At 18.9% G+C, this 19,869-nt stretch overlaps 4 protein-coding genes and 1 pseudogene across 5 annotated transcripts; 4 read left to right on the forward strand and 1 right to left on the reverse strand.

Moving 5' to 3' along the window:
- The first annotated feature begins 2 nt into the window (after positions 1-2).
- On the forward strand, positions 3-692 carry PADL01_0001600 (annotated as a pseudogene). The gene has a single exon. A coding segment is annotated over exon 1 (690 nt).
- A 546-nt stretch (positions 693-1,238) lies between these two features.
- PADL01_0001700 (merozoite-associated tryptophan-rich antigen, putative) lies at positions 1,239-2,229 on the reverse strand (the record flags this gene model as incomplete). Its single annotated transcript, XM_028680510.1, has 2 exons — positions 1,239-1,997; positions 2,158-2,229. The coding sequence occupies 2 exons, from the start codon at positions 2,227-2,229 to the stop codon at positions 1,239-1,241; spliced, it is 831 nt and encodes a 276-aa protein (XP_028541288.1).
- Positions 2,230-5,032: 2,803 nt separating this feature from the next.
- Positions 5,033-7,215, forward strand: PADL01_0001900 (serine/threonine protein kinase, FIKK family; the record flags this gene model as incomplete). Its single annotated transcript, XM_028680511.1, has 3 exons — positions 5,033-5,134; positions 5,271-6,968; positions 7,141-7,215. The coding sequence occupies 3 exons, from the start codon at positions 5,033-5,035 to the stop codon at positions 7,213-7,215; spliced, it is 1,875 nt and encodes a 624-aa protein (XP_028541289.1).
- A 2,910-nt stretch (positions 7,216-10,125) lies between these two features.
- On the forward strand, positions 10,126-15,015 carry PADL01_0002000 (erythrocyte binding antigen-181; the record flags this gene model as incomplete). The annotated part of the gene is made up of 4 exons (XM_028680512.1): positions 10,126-14,434; positions 14,526-14,604; positions 14,714-14,802; positions 14,942-15,015. 4 exons carry the CDS (start codon positions 10,126-10,128, stop codon positions 15,013-15,015), a joined length of 4,551 nt encoding a protein of 1,516 aa, XP_028541290.1.
- Positions 15,016-17,297: 2,282 nt separating this feature from the next.
- On the forward strand, positions 17,298-18,422 carry PADL01_0002100 (lysophospholipase, putative; the record flags this gene model as incomplete). Its single annotated transcript, XM_028680513.1, has 1 exon — positions 17,298-18,422. The coding sequence occupies one exon, from the start codon at positions 17,298-17,300 to the stop codon at positions 18,420-18,422; it is 1,125 nt and encodes a 374-aa protein (XP_028541291.1).
- Positions 18,423-19,869: the final 1,447 nt, after the last annotated feature.

A 19,869-nucleotide genomic window follows, 5' to 3' on the forward strand; every position in this document is an offset into this window, starting at 1 on the left:
CAGAAAAAGAAATTATTATTTTATATAATAATAAATTGAAAGGTTTTTATAAAGATTTCCAAAATAACATTTTAAGAGGTCATGTACTATTTCAAAATAAAGTACATTATTCAGACAAAGAAGAGTTTTATAAGAATTTTAATCCTTTTAATTATTTATTTTTTTTTAAGAAAAAAACAGGAAGGGATAATTTACTTAATATAAAAAATGGGTATAAAATTGATATATTTTTAATTTTTCTTTATATGAATAATGAATATAATGACAAATTTAATTTTATTCAGTTAGTTACTGAAATATTTAATAAAAATAATAATGTAATGTTTAGAAATGAAAAATTATATATCAATAATAATAATTATGAATTTATAAAGAAATTACATTTATTTTTAAATGCTCCTTTTTATTTTTTTAATATATTTAATAATAAAACAAAAGAAATTCGATTAGTACATGATTATAAATATACGCCGAATTTTTATAAAATTCAATATATATATATCCACCCATACAAATATATAAAGCTTCTATTGTTATACTTGTCTATGTTAATTTTATTTATTATTACATGTATAATTATCCTTTTGTGTTTTTTTTATTTTTTTTTTTTCTTGAGCTTCATCTTGATATTTTTCAACACTATCCTTTTTTTTATATTGAGCTGTTATTATTATTTTAAAAACGGATTATAAAAGGGGATACATATATATATATATGTATATATATGATATTATTGAATATGAAATATATATGTTATATATATAACTTATCGTATGATTAAAATATTTAAATATTATATTATTTTTGTTTTTTTTAATCTGAAAGTATTTATCATATTCCTAGAAAATAAAAATAATATTTTGTAAGTATTGATATGAGAGACTTGTAAAATTTTTAAGATGATTTTATTACCAATATAAATGAGGTTGAGTTATATAATTATATTAATACAAAAAAGATTTCGGAAATTTTTACAAATAATTTATGCTTTATAAAAATATAAACAAATATACACATATATATATATATATATATATATATATATATATATATTATTATTATTATTTATTAGAAATACAAATCATTACTAATTAATGAAAACATAAAAAAAGAAAAAAATTACAAGGTTGGGAAATATGTCCAAATGATTTTTATTTGTACCAAAGGAAAATAAAATATATATCATATAAGTGTATGTTCATATGTATGAATTTTTTTTTTTTTTTTTTTTTTTTCTTTTATTTAGCTAGCTTTTTCCACTTTTGGCTAGTTATCCAATCTTGAAGAAATATTTCTCTCCATTTATTAAAGGAATCATATTTATCCTTTGTCCAATCATCCAGATTATCTTTTTTAATATGATTAATTATTTTGTTTTTATTATGTATCCAATTATTCCACATAAAGTTTTGATGATTTGTTCTTTCATTCCATTTAATAAAGTATTGTTTAACTTCCTGTGTCCATGCATATTTTGATGAATCAAGTTTTATCATATTTTCCCAGAATGCATTTTCATCAATAATCCAATCATTGGAAAGCCAAATGGAATTTTGTTCATGTAGCCATTTTATCCATCGTTGATCAATATGTGTATTAATTTGTTCTGTAATTTCTTTTATCAAGATATTCCAATCATTCTCAAGAAAACATTTTAAAGTATTATAAGCCCAGTTTCCCCATTGTTCTTCATTCCATGTTAATGATATATGTAATAAATTTGTTTTATATTCTGGGTTTATATTTTCATTAATATTTTCCCATTTATTTTCTAAATGTTGAATCCATTCTTTCCAATTACTATGTCTATCTTGTAATATATTTCGTTTATCATTTTGTAATACAAGATTTAAATTTTCCCATTCATTTTCCATACGGCTAAACCAATTATTCCATTCTAACGCTTTCCACTTTTCTGAAATATCTAGTAATTGTTCAGTAGAAATAAAATGATTGCTTAATTGATCTTTTTCTTGTTGTTTGTCTGGTTGAATGATCTAAGAAAAATATAGAGAAGTTAATAAAAATTAAAAAAAAAAAAAAAAAAAAAAAAAAAATGTTTTCTAAGATATAAAATATATATATATGTATATATTTATTTATATATACACTTTCTTTTTTTTTTTCTTTTTTTTTTTTTTTTTTTTTTTTTATTACCGATGAAGTGACTATGCCCCATAAAATAGCACAAGAGAGTGAACAAACTTTAAAGCATTTATGAAATATCATTTTCAATGTATAAAAATAAATAAATATATGACTATTTAAATATATATGTAATATTAGTTTTATATTTTTAAAAAATTTGGAATACAACTTATGTACTATATGAATAAATATTATATATATATATATATATATATATAAATTAAATTATAAAGTTATATTATTTTTAATTTAGTCATAAAAATAAAAGAATTTATATGACATACGGAAACAAAAAAAATATAGAACCTTATAAATAGTTATTTATTCAAATGGTTCATTATTTTTTTAGTTTTGTTAAATATGATAATCTATATGTTTATAAAAATATATATATATATATATATATATATATATATATATATAATATATATTATATTTGGGTTTAATTATTATATCTTTATACAATAAATTAATTTATGAAATTAATTTATTTAATTTAAATAAAAAAAAAAAAAAAAATTATAACAAATGACATACAAAACTAAAAAAAAAAAAAAAATAATAATTATAGAACCATTTAAATAATTATTAATTTTCAAATAGTTCTTTATTTTTTTTTAATTTTTTTTAAATATGAGAATCTATATTTTATAGAAATATACATATATTAATATAATATAAAAATAAATATATTCGCGCGTTAATATATTTTTATTATATCTATATAATATATAAAATTTTAAATATTTTTGATAATCGAACAATTTTTTTTTTATTTTTTTAATTTGTTTAATTTGTTTAATTTGTTTAATTTTTTTTTATTTTATTTTTTATTTTATTTTATTTTATTTTGTTGGAATAATATAATATAATTTTAAGTATATTGAATTTTTATATTTATATACTTTATTTTTTTACGTATTTTCATGCTTTTAAAAAAATGAATATAAGTCCTTTTTATTTACAACCAAAAAAAAAAAAAAAAAAAAAATATATAATAAATAAAATTATACAATATGGGGGGAAATACATATTAATGGTAAATATAGATATGTACATATATTCTTTATATATAAAAAACTAAAATATAATTTATATTTAACAGTTTCTTAAAAAATAAGTTGTCATTTATTATTTTTAAATATGAAATGAATCTTTTAAAGTAGATATGAAAAAAAAAATAAAAAATGAAGAAATAGAAATCAAAGCATTAATAATTAATATTTTCTTTTCCCTTTTTTCAAAATGTACTTAAAAATGATAAAATATATATATATATATATTTTTCATTTTGCGGGAGAAAGAAAAAAAATTCGAATGAAAAAAAAAATATATATATATTTCTAGTGTTATATATCAATATATATAAAGATCATAACTAAATACTGTTATATTCTTATAATTTTGTTTTTCTTGTTTATATATTATTGAAATATATAAAATATTCATATGAAAAAAATCATTAATATATATTTACGTCATTTCTTGTATATATTATAATAAATAATTGGATAAATAAAAGAAGAATTATAAAGGTATATATTATGATTTATTTAATAATTTTACACTTTCTCATTGTCATATATGTATATATATATATATATATATATATATATATATTTTCATAAATATATAATGTTTAAAAATAATAATATAGAATTTAAAAAAAATATCATGGGAGGGAGGATGGAAAAAGAAAAAATATATATATTATATATATCCACATTTATGGGGATAAAAAGTTATATATATATATATATATATATATAACATATTTAAATTTAATGTTTAGTATTTATTTTTTAGTTACAATTTTACTAAGTAATTAAGAATAAAATTAAAAACATTGTAGAATATTACACTCATTTTATTTCTTATATATATATATATATATATATAATATAATTTTTTTTTATTATAATAAGAATTTATTATTTATAAATATATTTTTGAATAATTAAAAAATAAGGAAAAGGGGAGAATAATAAAATAAATAAACATAATATATATAAGTATATATTTATAGAGAGATTTTTTAAAAATAATATACATAAATATTATTATGAAAATATTAATATATCAGTATAATTTTGCTTTTTATTATATAATACTTTTAAAATATATTTGTTTATTACTTTCTTTTTTTGATGTTGGAAAAATAAAAAAAATATATGGATATTTATAAGAGGGATTCATCAAAAAAGAAAAAATTAGGTTCAAAAATATTATATAATTTTTTAAAGAAGGAAAATTTTATTTGACATTTACATATATATATATATATATATATATATTTGAATATATTTTATTTTTTATAATTTTATAATAATAGAGGGGAAAATAATAACAACGAATATTTTGTTATTTATAAATTAATTAGTGTATTTTTTTGATTTTTCGTTTATATATATATATATATATATATATATATATATATATTTTCTATAACATTTACAATTTAAATAATATTTTAGGTTTAAAAAAAAAAAAATTCTTAATTATCAATTATTTTATTTCCCCGTATATATATATTTTTTTTAAGTAAATATATTATTGTAAAAATTATAAATAATATATATGTATATATTGTATTTTTCTATATTTTTTTATTAAGAATATAGATATATGGATAATTGTGACATAATCTATATAGTATAATTATATATGTGTTATATATTTATTTTTTATAAAAAACTAATTCGGTATGATGTCATTATTTATATGGTTATAAATTTTTTGGGGAAAGGTGTTATATCTTATATATTTTTTTAAATGCACAGTAAAGAATTTAATTAATCCCAATTGTGTGCGTAATTCTTTTCTTAATATATATATATGTATATATGTATATATATATATATATGTATATATATATTTGTGTATAATGCTAAATATGTTACAGAAAAAAAAAACCTTATTTTTAAGATCTATATTAATTAAATTTATTATTATATTTTTTTGGGGAATATTATATCTTTTTTTTTGCGTAAAAATACATATATATATATATATTAAATTTTTCTATTTTTTTGCACATATATGGTTATATATGTAAATTACCTTTTTAATAATATATACATATATATATTTATGTGTATATAATTTTTTTTTTTTTTTTTTAGAATGTAGACCTTTTTGAGAGTAAGCGAACTAATCATTTTGAATTAATCGTGAAAGGGTCACGATATTTAGCTGAAAATAGAAAAGAATCTGAGAAAGTAAATGATAAACTTAATAATAATAATGTTGATAATTTCAGAGTTAGAGGAAATGAAAATGGGTGTGCTATAAATATTGAAGAAACGAGTATAAATAATTGTGAAGGAAAAAATAAATTGATGGTAGGGTGTACAAAAGGTTTAAAAAAATTGTGGAATAAAATTAGTTGTAATTCTTTATATGATGAAAATATCGATTCTAATAATGATAATAAGTATAATAACATGAACGATAGTGCTTGTAATAATAATAATGATTTATTAAAAAAAGAAACACAAGAAAAAAGTGTGAATGTTAAAAAAGTTGATGATGATAGTATTATATCTAGTGATATAAATAAAAATTGTTTGTATGAGAAAAATAATATAAACGAAGAACATGATTCAAAAAATATTTATAACTGGGATTTAGGTAGAAAATCCTTAGAGAAATTATTAGGTTGTTCAAAAAATTTTAGTATAAATGGAGTTAATTATGAAAACTGGGACATTATTCAAATACCTACATGCGGGGCATCTAGGATTAAAGAAAAATGTCAAAAGATGTATAAGGTGGTTATAAAATCTAAGGGAAAGGATGGTATAGTGGGTAATAATAAAAAAATGGGGAATTGTAATAATTTTGATAATATTAAAGGAAATGATAATGAAGAGGATGATGAAATAAAATTATTTATGAAAAAAGTACCTATTGATATATGGGTAAAGCAATATGATTTAATGAGAAAATATGATGGAGAATATTTATCAGTAGGGGAGAATTTTGTAATGGAGAGTGTAGTATTAGCATTTTTAAATGAGCATCATCCAGGTATAGCACCAAAATTTTATAAGTTTTTATATGAACCAGATATGAACTATGATATAAATAATAATTGTGATGAAAAGCGAAACAGTAATGTCCATATAGATAGCAATTTAGATACATTTAATGAATCACTAAGAGAAGAAGTAAATAATAATAAGAAAGGTTATGTTGTTATGATATCCGAATTCTTTGGTGAAGATGTTTTTGATTATACCATTAGTGAAAAGGAACGATTGGAAACAGAGGAATGGTTTAAAGATGTAAATAAGATATTATATAAATCATTGAAATTATTAATAAGTTTACATAATGCTGGTATATGTCATCTTGATTTAACACCTGAAAATATTTTAATTACAAAAAATTTCGATATGAGATTATGTGATTTTGGTAAAAGTGCACCATTATATACGACAAAATTAAGACATACAAAAGAAATGAATAAGCAGATTTTTTTTGAATCATGCCAACCAAATATTGGAAAAAATCCAAACACTCCCCCAGAATGTTGGGATTTATTTTTAAAATACGAATCATTAGATGTTGATGATCCTTTAGAATATTTAAAAACAATTATAGATCCAGAAGAAAGAAAAATGTATTATTATGATGTAAGAAGTGCTGATAAATATATGCTTGGTATATTTTTTATCTTCTTGTGGAATGATGGATATTTATGGAATTCAGCAGAAGTGGAAGATGATGACTACTCTCAGTTTGTAAAGAGTGGAATGAATTTTGATTCCTATGAATTAACAAAAAATTGGCCACGAGGTTTAAAGGTCATCCTCAAGGTAAGAAAAATGAATATAAATAAATATATATATATATATGAATATATTTAATTTTGTTAGGCGAATTTATTATATATATATATATATATAATATGGTTTTATTTATATATTTATACATGTTCATTGTCATTTTTTTTTTTTTTTTTTTTTTTTTTTTTTTTTTTTTTTATAGCAATTATTAGATGAAAACTATAGGAAGAATTTAAATCTTAATGATCTACTTATACATCCTTGGTGGTCTTATTAGAATTAAATAGAATCAAGCACAAAATTGTATATTATTACAATAATGTTAAATAAAAAAAACATTTTGTAAAACTTATGAATACTATGTGGAGAATTAAAATTTATATATGAATAAATGAAATAATTTTTGTTTTAAAAAATATTTATTTTTTTTATTCTTATTGTTTTTTTTATATATTTCTTTATATTTGTATTTTTAATTTTGATTTGTTTTTGTTGTTTTATAAGTAGAAAACGTAACATAGTTACTTATTAATTAATATTATATATATATAGATCTATTTATTTTTATTTTAATTTTTTTGTTAATGTTTGTTTTTTCATAATTATATTTGTACACCTTTTTTGGTACTTTTTATATACAAGTTTTTTGTTTTTAATGTAATATTATATATATATATATATATATTTATTTTATTTTATTTCATTTTATTTTTTTTAAGTACGATTTCCAAGAAAAAAAAAAAATTAATTAAAATATAAAATATTTTTCTTCAAAATTGTAATTGTTAGATATCATATTCTGATATATATGTACATTTTTATTTTGAATTATTCGGGTAGTATTAAGTGTACTATAATATATAAGATTATTGATGCATTTATAAAAATGTTGAGTATCTATATAATAATTATATATACTCTATAAATGTGTTATAAAATAATGATATAATAATAAGGAATATATTATATTTTAATATAATGTCATAAAATAATATATACATATATATAAATATATTGTGTATATCATGGTTTTAGGTGAAAAAATATATTATTAAAAAAAAAAAAAAAAGGGGTACAGTAAATAAATACATTAATATTTGTAAGACATTTTAATGAATATATAATTATTTTACTTATAGTTCAAATTTTTTTTTTTTTTATTTTATTTCATTTTTTAAAAGCATGTATTGAAAAGTTATGATTCATTAATATTATATATATATATATGTATATTTACTTATTTATTTATAAATAAATATAAAAGAGGAAATTAAATATTTTTTAAATGTACTCATAATAGAAATGTGTACAAAAGTGTATGCATGATATTATATTTTCTTATTTTCTAATAAGTTGAAAAAAAATTTTAGTTTTTTTTTTGGTTGAGGAATTTAAAATTACAAATAAATAAATAATAAAAAATATACCACATATATATATATATATATATATATATATATATATATATTATAATAAATATTAATATTAAAAAATTAATTATATTATAATTTAATAAAAACAAAAAGTAGCAAAACATAAAATTAAAAAAAAAAAAAAGAAAAAGAAAAAGAAAAAGAAAAAGAAAGAGGAATAATTATGGAAAGATATAGATCATTGATTTTGATTGTGTTTACTTATATATTTTAATATTTATGAAAAAGGGTATATACAATAAATTATAATTAATATATACACATATATATATATATATATATATATATTATATTTTTTTTTTCTTTTGTTCACATAACATTTAAATTGGTTGTCTCTAATAAAAAAAAAAAAAAAAAAAAAATTAAATTAAATTAAATTAAGCATTGTATAAATGAAATATATTAATAATTACAAAGATGTTAAATTTATGGAAAAAAAAAAATATATAATATATATATATAATTATTTATTCATATAAACACAATTATCATTTTAAGGGTTAGGGAAAACATGATTATTTTTATTGGTTGTAGTTATTTGATATATTTAAGCTAGTTGTTAGAATGAATAGAGTTTGAGATAAATTAAATTTTTAATTAAAAAATATATATTAATATTTCATTAAATGAATTTTAATTATTATAATTCTTAACTATAACATAAAATAAAAATTAAAATATATATATATAGATAGTGACCTTGTTTACATATATTTATTTTTTGCATCTACAAAAAAAAAAAAAAAAAAAAAAAAAAAAAAATTGCATGAGCTAATAGAATTTAGGATCTATATATCATTACACATTTTAATTAAAATGAGAAAAAAAAAAAAATATATAAATATATATTTTTTTTATGTATAAAAAATAGATTATATAATAATAAAAAAAAAAAAAAAAAAAATTGCATGAGCTTATAGAATTTAGGATCTATATATCATTACACATTTTAATTAAAATGAGAAAAAAAAAAAAATATATAATTATATATTTTTTTTATGTATAAAAAATATATTATATAATAATAATAGTAAAAAAAAAAAAAAAAAAAAAAAAAAATGAAAAAAATATAATTACTATAAAATTATTTATGGAACCTAATTTAGAACAATTCAGATTTTTATTATTTGTACTTTGAATAAACCTATAAAATAATTTGATGTATATTTGTATATTTTGTTTTTAACTTCGGGAAAGGAGAAAATAAACTAATAAAGAAATAAATGAACAAATAAATGAATAAAAAAAAAAATGAACAAATAAATGAATAAAAAAAAAATGAACAAATAAATATATATTTATATTTGATTATAAAATAATGTATATTAATAAAAGGAAACAAAAACAATAGAATTATTGGAATCATTTATATGAATTAAAATAATTTTTTAATTTTTTTATTTTTTAATTTTTTGTTTCCTATATATTGTTTTTTTTTTTTTTTTTTAATATGTATGATAACATTATTTAATATTATAAAATAAATATATGAATTTGAAAGAAATATTATGTGAAAGCAGATAAAATAAAATAATATATATATTTATGTATGAATGTGTATATTATTTAAGAATAAATTGGATAATTCTTAATTATGTGTATTTGATTATATTGTAAAAAAAATTAATTTAAATATTGCTATTTTATTTATTTCATTTTTTGTATTTATTTTGTTTTAATTTTTTTTTGTTTTTTTGTTTTTAATTAAGTTGTATTTATATTACAAATTATATATAGAATAATAAAAGTACAAAATGATGAAAAGGAAAATGAATATGTGTTTGTTTTTTTTCTATTTTGTGTTATACTTTGTATTATGTACCTATGTATTAGGTATAAGTAATGAGCTATTGAAGGAAAGAACCCAAAGCTTAAATGATAACAATAATGATAGTTATAATAATAATAATATTAACGATCAGTTGTCTTTTGCAAATAAAGTGGTAAGGTTTACAGAAAATGAAAAGGATGATAAAGAAGATAAAACAATGAAGATAATATCTAGACCTGTTGAGAATACATTGAATAGAAATACAGATAGTTCTTTTCTTAATATCAAAAAGTATGGTAGAAAAGCTGAATATTTGAATAGAAGTAGTTTTGTTCAAAGAGCATATATAAGTGACTGTCAAGCAAAAAGAAAAAAACACACATGGATATGTGAAAATGAAGGGAATAATAATATATGTATTCCTGATAGACGTGTACAATTATGTATAGCAGCTCTTAAAGACATAAAAAATTCAGGATCTGAAAAGATGGATATAGGATTATTAACAGATAAAATATTTGAATCAGCTATGTATGAAACTGATTTGTTATGGAAGAAGTATGGTTTTCGTGGATATTATGATTTTTGTGATGATGTAAAAAATAGTTTTTTAGATTATAAAGATGTTTTATTTGGAAAAGATTTAGACAAAAATAATATATCAAAATTAGTAGAGAAAAGCTTAAAAAGCTTTTTTAAAGAAGATAGTACTGTACTTACTCCTGATGCATGGTGGGGTAATTATGGAGCAAAATTATGGAGAAGTATGATAAAACCATATAGAGATTTCGGATGTAAAAGACCTGATGATACTGAACCTCAGATAAACAGATGGCTTAGAGAGTGGGGGAAATATAATTGTAAATTACTGAAGGAGCACCAAGAATCGTTAGAAAATCAATGTTCTGTTAATAAAAAGAAAACTGATTGTTCAAGCAAATGTAATAGTGAGTGTTATGCATATAGGAATTTGATTAATAGACAAAAATATGAAATAACTAGATTAGCAAAAAGTTATGTTCAAGTTATACGATATAATGTATTTAACCAAAAAATCGTTCAACCTAATAATGCTTATGATTTTATAAAAGCACAATGTTCTGATTGTAAGGATATTGATTTTAAAGCCCTTTTTGAAAATGAATATGGTAAATATGAAGAAAAATGTATGTGTCAATCGTATCTTGACTTAAAAATCCAATTTAAAGATCGTGACGTTTGTTCATTTAATGCTGATAAAGATACTGTCTCTAGTGATAAAAGATTTTGTCTTGACAAGAAAGAATTTAAACCATGGCAATGTGATAAAAATAATTTTGAAAAAGTTCATAATGAAGGTGTATGTGTGTCACCAAGAAGACAAGGTTTTTGTTTAGGAAATTTGAGTTATCTCCTAAGTGATGATATCTATAATATACATAATAGACAACTGCTTATCGAAATTATAATGGCTTCTCAACAAGAAGGAAAATTATTATGGAAAAAACATGGAACAATACTTGAAAACGACAATGCATGCAAATATATAAATGATAGTTATAATGATTATAGAGATATAGTTATTGGAAATGATTTATGGAATGATAAAAACTCTGTAAAAGTTCAACAGAATTTAAATATGATTTTTGAAAGAAATTTTGGTTATAAGGTTGGAAAAGAGAGACATTTTAAATCGATTAAGGAATTAAAATATGTATGGTGGATATTAAATAGAGATAAAATATGGGATTCAATGAAATGTGGAATTAAGGAAGCAGATCCACGTAGAAATTCATGTAAAAAAATGGATGAACTAGAAAACATGCCACAATTCTATAGATGGTTTTCTCAATGGGCACATTACTTTTGTAAGGAAAAAAAATATTGGGAATCAAAATTAAATGATAATTGTAAAGATATTAAAGGAAACTCTTTATGTAATGAAACAACATGTCAAAATGTATGTTCTAGGATGAATTATTGGACATATTCTAGAAAAATAGCTTATAAAATACAATCCGCAAAATATGATAAAGATAAAACATCATTTGATCTTGCTAAAGATAAAGATGTATCTACATTTTTAAAGGAAAATACAAATAATTGTTCTAATATAGATTTTACAAAAATATTCGATGAGCTTGACAAACTGTTTAAGGAAAGATGTCCATGTATGGATACAAAAACCTTAGAAACAAAAAATGAAGAAATGCTAGCTCTAGAAAAAATTAGTGAAGAAGAGACTGATATAAATGAGGAAAATGAAGAAGAGGAAGAATCACAAGAATATGAACTTCTTGAAAGTAGGGCAAATGGTAATAAAGGTACCAAAAGTGTTCCTAATGAAATGGAAAAAAATAAGGAGAGAGAACAACCTGAAAAAGAAGAAGCAACACAAACTAGTGGATCTTTAGAAGTAGGTGATAATAAAGGTTCTGATAGTATCAAAGGAGAAAGTACAAATACTAATATAGAAAAGCCATCTGAAAAATTAGAAGAAGTACCAAAAGATGCATCAAAAGGAGAAACAATAAAAGATGGAAAACAAACGTTAACTCAATCACCTGAAAATTCATCAGAACAGGCACAAGTACAAGGTGAACAAGAGAAAACTTCAGCTGAATCAGAAAGAAGTGAATCAGATCAACCCCAAACTGGAGGAGAAGCAAGTAAATTAAAAAATGAAACTTCTTTAGATCAAGAAAGAAAAGAATCAAGTTCTTCAGCTGAAGAAGGTTCATCAAAAACACCTAGTGAAAATACTTCATCACAAGACAGAGAAGAATCAAGTATTGGACAAACGGATAAACAGGTTGTAGATAAGGAAACAGTTAGTACGAATTTAGAAAATGGAGAGGTTCATAAAGAACAAATGAGCGATCCAAATATAAGTACTGAGAAGAATGTATCTTTAGAAGGTGATAAAGAAAAGGAAGTTGAATCAAATGTATCAATTACTGATTCTAATGAACAAAAAGATCAAAGTACACAATCAACACACACTCCTGTTGTTGAAGGAGAAAAGGAAGAAAATTCAATTTCACCTGTGACGGAAAATTCTGAGTCGGAATCAGGTTTAAATTCAACTAATGGCATTGAAACAACTACAATTGATGTTAAAGAACAGCAAACTATAAAGGAAGATGAAAGAGTATCTGAAACATCAGAAAGTAGCTCAGAAATATCTAGCGTGGTTGATGCCTCTCATGAAAAGACTAAAACTGTTCCATCTGGTACCTCTATTGAAGAAGAAAAAGAGATTTTAAAAAGCAAACATCTAGATACGACGAGTGGACCAGATCTTGGAAGCAATGACCAACAAGATGTTACTGATAATTCTGCAGAAGTTAATAGAAACGATGATAACAATCTTCCTAATAGCATAGATAATCCAAGTGATGATATAAATAGAGAAGTTACTACTTCTGAAACTGAAGATGTAAGTGAACCTAAGGGTTCAAATAAGGAAACTTCTACAGAAGTTCCAAGTATTACTGTAACAACGTCTGATGGCAAATCATCTGTAGAAGAAGAAAGAAAAACTAAAAAGGAACCTGTTTCACAAAGTGAAATTCTGGAATCAATACAAAATTCTGTGAACGAACATACCCCTGATAATGAACAAAAAGATGAAAGAGAAGCTTTGAGACCAGAGGAATATAAATTATATAGTGACACACTCAGTGAAGATATTAGTGAAAGGGATTTAAATGATATAAAATCGTTAAAAGCTAACATGGATAACATATCATTAGGTGATTCTAGTGAAAATAGGGAAAGTGCAGAAGGTACAGAAAGTAGACATAGAGAATTACGACAACATGATTTTAGAGGTGAAGGAAACTTTGAAAGTGATGCTGGTCAAGTTCAAGATAGTATTTTAGAAAATGAAGAATTTAAAAAATTACTTAATAAAGAATACGAAGAAAATGACAACGAAGAAATGATACACAGAACAACTTATGATATGAAAGATAGAGTCAATAATCATTTTGATGACAATAATCTATCAAGTGAAGAAAAAATGAATCAATATAAAAATAGAAATGTTTCTGAAGCAAGAGAAGAAATATTGAAAATGTCAAAAACAAATACATGTTCTAATAACGATTCATTAAAATACTGTGATTATATGGAAAGAAATAAGGACTTATTAGAAACATGTTCTTTAGAAAATAGGTTACATTTATGTTGTGCAATATCAGATTATTGTTTAAAATTTTTCAATCCTAATTCCGTTGAATACTTTAATTGTACACAAAATGAATTTGATGATCCCACATATAATTGTTTTAGAAAACAAAGATTTACAAGTATGTCATATTATAGATTTAAAAACAATATACATTAATGTGTTAATAAAAAAATAAACTTTTTTTTTTTTTTTTTTTTTTTTTTTAATAGGTATGCATTATATTGCCGGAGGTGGTATAATAGCTCTTTTATTGTTTATTTTAGGTTCAGCCAGCTATAAGAAGAATTTGTAAGAAAAAAGGATGAAGAAATATAAATAAAAATATATGCATGTATATTTAAGTATTTTAAAAACATATATATAAATAAATATGTATATTTTTATTTTATTATTATAGGAATGATGAAGAAGGATTCTATGATTCTAATTTAAATGATTCCGCTTTTGAATATAATAATAATAAATATAATAAATTACCATATATGTGTAAGGAAAAAATAAAAAAAAAAATATATTATATATATATATTTAAAGATGCATTTTCACATTACTATTATTTATTATTCTTATAATTTCTATAATTTTTATTATAACTTATTTATAATTTTATTTTTTTTTTTTGTAGTTGATCAACAAATAAATGTTGGAAATTCTGATTTATATTCGGAGGGTATTTATGATGATACAACGACATTTTAATTAAAAATTTAAAGGACATAATATTTTATTATAATAAATATAGTATATATATATATATATATATATATATATATATTAATATATATACTGAATTTTTTTAATTTCTAATTATTTTTTCTTTTTCTTATTCGTTTTTTTTTTGTTTTTTTGTTTTTTTGTTTTTTTTTTGTTTTTTTGTTTTTTTGTTTTTTTTTTAATTTGTATTTTTTAAAATAAAAAGAAATTATTAATACTTATTATAAACTATATTATATATATATATATATATATATGAAATATATCTTTTCTATTAAATATATAAAATTATTTTAAATTCGTATATTATTTTTTACATAATGGTTCAATATTTTTTATTTTATTTTGACAAAAAAAAATATGTATATATGGATAAATAATTATTAATTTGTATTTAAGGTATAAAAAATAAATAGAATAAAATTCTTCATATTAATAACCATTAAATAAATAAATAAATATATATATATATAAATATATATATGAATAATTAGAAAAAAAAAAAAAATATATTGAATCATTAAAAATTCATTTTTTATATTATGGATTTTGATTGGTTATATATATATTTATTTGTTTATATATCCCTTGTTTCTTTTATATTATATAGCAAATAAACAAGTATTCAAGGAAAGTGATAGTAAGATAAATAATGCTGTAAAAATTATATATAAATTAAAAAAGAAAAAAAAAAATTATGATGAAATATGAAATAATTAATATGTTTGTTTGTATATTTTTATTTTTTTGCTATTTATAAGATAGATTAAATATAATTTTATATATACAAAATGAAGAAAGTGTAATAATATTATAAATATATATATAATATATATATTAGTAATATGTCTTTGAGCAATATATATAATATTAAAATTAGAAACAAAGTAAAAAGAATAAAATTATAATAATAGTAATTGTGATAAAAATATCATTATCATTAACTTAATAGTTCCATATTTTATATTTTTTGTATATGATATTTTAAAGGGATGGAAAAAAAATAAAAAAAATGTGTATTATATATATTCATATAATCTTATATATATATATATATATATATATATATATATATATTTTGATATAATTAAAAATGATGGTTGTGTATATTATAATATAAATTGTTCTTCGAAATGATATAATATATTTTTTGATGGTAAACACTGTAGATATATTTATTTTTGGTATTTTGATTACGTGAATATAAAATGATGGGTATATATGTTATTTGCTCCATTTACAATGAGGATGATGTTTTTTTAAAAAAGAGAGGAAAAAGATATGCATTTAAATATATTCAAAGTAACAAGATAATGGTCAAATGAATTGAAAAATATCATTACGGTGATAAAGAAAAGTTATCATTTTATGATACTACAAAAAAAAAAAAAAAAAAAAAAAAAAAAAAATTAAATGAAAAAGAAAAAGAAATGATCCACATATATATATATATATATATATATATAATATATTGCAGATAAAATTAAAAGTAAATAAAAAAAATATAAATATAAAATGATATATCTCATAATGAGTAATTTAATTTTAAAAGAAATAGATGATATTATTTTTAAAAAAATATATTATACTTCTTTACATTGTTATCATTAGTTAAATATAAATATTTTGAGGCAAAAAAAAAAAAGAAATAATAAAGGTAAATAAATATATATGAATTTTTTTTTTTTTTTTGTTTTATTAATTTCCGCGTATTTCACCTTAAAATAAATAAATAAATACTTAATTTGTTTGTAAAATTACCTTCTTATGTTTTTATAAAGAAGAAAAATATGAATACACATGTATTTTTTTTTTTTTTTTTTTTTTCTTGTTAAAGGTCATATAAATATTTATATATCATTATAAATATAAATACATAATATATTTTTATTTTATTTTTTGTATGTGAAATAAATTTATTTTCTTGATTAAATTATATGTATATATATTTCTGTAGAAGGATCTTATAAAATGAATGTTTATTAATATAGAATATAAAATTAATATGCATATATAGACAAACAAAAATTAAAATAAATAAATAAATATAAATATAAATATATATATATATATATATATATTATACATTGCAATTAATAATTTGCTTGTATTTTTTATTTGTTATTATTATTTTATTTATTTATTTATTTTTTTTTTTTTTCTTGTTTGTACGTAATATTTTATATAATAATTATATGCTTATTTAAAATTTTTTTTGTTTTTTTTATAAAAAATAAAATGTATATATATATGTATTAATTTTTACAATGGATAAAAATAAATTGATATCAAAAGATGATAATTATAATGAAAAGGTTGAGGTAATATCTCGAGTTGATACATTTTATAATAAATATGGATTAGGTATAAAAAATTATTCATGGATAGTTAAAGAGGCGATTGCTATAATAATATTAATACATGGCTTAGGTTCAAGTTTTCGTTTTGGTTTTTTGAGACATAGCGTAAATATAGTTGATAATATGCATGCTACATTAATAGATAGTGATAATTTTTATATTTATAAAAATAGTTGGATTGAAGAATTTAATAAAAATGGTTATTCTGTATATGGAATAGATTTACAAGGTCATGGAGAATCTGATGGGATTGATAATTTAAAACTTCATATAAATGATTTTGATGATTTTTCTTATGATGTTATAGATCATATTAAAAAAGTATATCAATCTATTATGTTAGAAAATGATAATAAGGATAATTTATATAATAATAATAAAATGGAAAGTATGGAAAAAATGCCCATGTATTTAATTGGTTATTCTATGGGAGGAAATATAGTTTTAAGAACTATAGAAATATTGGGAAAATCAAAAGATGAAATATCCAAATATAATATTAAAGGAATTATATGTATTTCTGCTATGATTTCAGTAAAATTAGTAGGATATCCAGATTCTTTTAAATATCGATATTTTTATTTACCAGTAACACGGCTTATGGCTACTTTATTTCCAACATATAGACAAAAAACAGGTAGTGTTGAATTTAAGAAATTTCCATATATTAATGATATTATATCATTGGATAGGAATAGATTTAAAGGAGATAAAACAAATAAATTTACATATGGAATTGTTAAATCTTTAGATACTTTACATAAACATATAGATGATATTCCTAGAAATATACCTATACTGTTTTTCCATGCGAGAAATGATTGTCTTTGTTATTATCCAGGTTTAGAAATTTTTTATAACAGATTAGTCAGTGATAAAAAAGAATTAGTAACCCTCGAAAATAACGAACATCTTGTTATTATGGAACCAGGAAATGAAAAAATTTTACAAAAAATTCTTGATTGGATTTCAAAAATTTATAAAAAAAAAGATGAAGATAATTATTTAAAAGAGGAAATCACTCTGAATTGAAAATAAAAGTATAAACACGGAAATAAATAAATAAATAAATATATATATATATATATATGTATATACATTTAATTTTACTCGCACATATCCATCATAATTCATATATATAAAGAGAAATATTGAATGTTATTTTAATTCTTTTTTTATTATATATATAGTATGATATTTAATATATATATATATATTTTATGTTATTTTTCTTTTAGCTTTTACACACCATATATTATTGATTATACCTTATTTATATATAACTATATAAATTTTATATTGTGTTTTATTTTTTTTTTTTGTTTATTATTATTTTTAATTATATGTATAAACATCATATACTATATATCAGTTTCATTTTATAAATGATATATTAATTTTTTTATACATTATATACTTTAATATTTTTATTTTTTTTATTTTTTTTATTTTTTTTATTTTTTTTATTTTATTGTGCTATATATTATATGTCACCAGGGACTTTATATGTTGTAATTTGCATACTATGTAATTTTTTTTTTTTTTTTTTTTTTTTTTGTTATTTTTGTAAGTTTATATATGATGATATATATTATATAAATTATGTTAATATATTAATATATCTTTACATAATATTATGTTATATGTTTTATATATAATGTCATATGTTATATAAATAATTTTTATTATATATAAAAATATATTAAATTAAAAGGTTTATATATTTATAATATGAATTTTTTTTTTTTTTTTGAAATATATAATATATATTATTTTAATTATTTTTATGTAGTAGTTTATAATATATATATATTATGTATATAATTACCTTATATGCATTGAATGATCACATGTTATATTATTTATAAATAAATATATGTGTGTATAAGATAAGTGAATGAAAAAATATCATAATAAACATATTTATAATATACATTTCCTTAACTTCATTTGTAATATATGATATATTATATGAACAGAAGAAAAGGTTCAATAATAGCCTTGTAAAATAAATAAATAAGAAAGGCATATATGAAGATATATTTGGAAGGATAGAGTTCATTGAAGAAATTAATTAATAAAATATAAATGAAGTCAATATTTTAATAAGTATTTAATATATATATATATATATATATATATATATATATAATATTTTCTATAATTATATTAAGACACGTAAATATATATAATAATATTTTTTTCTTTTTTCATAATAAGGTTTGTGATTTTCCAACTATTATTTTGTTTAATATATCATTTATATATTTACAATAATTTGAATGTACCTTTTTATTAGTACAGTTCTTAAAACATTATACAATATAAAAATTTCTATAACAAAATACATTGCAAAAAATAAAAAATAAAAAAAGGATTTATTTTGGAAAGGCTGAAATTATAGACAAATGAATATGATTAATTATATGTTTTTATAATAATGTAAGTGGACAAAAAATGATTAAAATATTTTATAAAA

The sequence above is a fragment of the Plasmodium sp. gorilla clade G2 genome, assembly GCF_900097015.1.
Source record: "Plasmodium sp. gorilla clade G2 genome assembly, contig: PADLG01_00_3, whole genome shotgun sequence".
Taxonomy (NCBI): Eukaryota; Apicomplexa; class Aconoidasida; order Haemosporida; family Plasmodiidae; genus Plasmodium; species Plasmodium adleri (nom. inval.).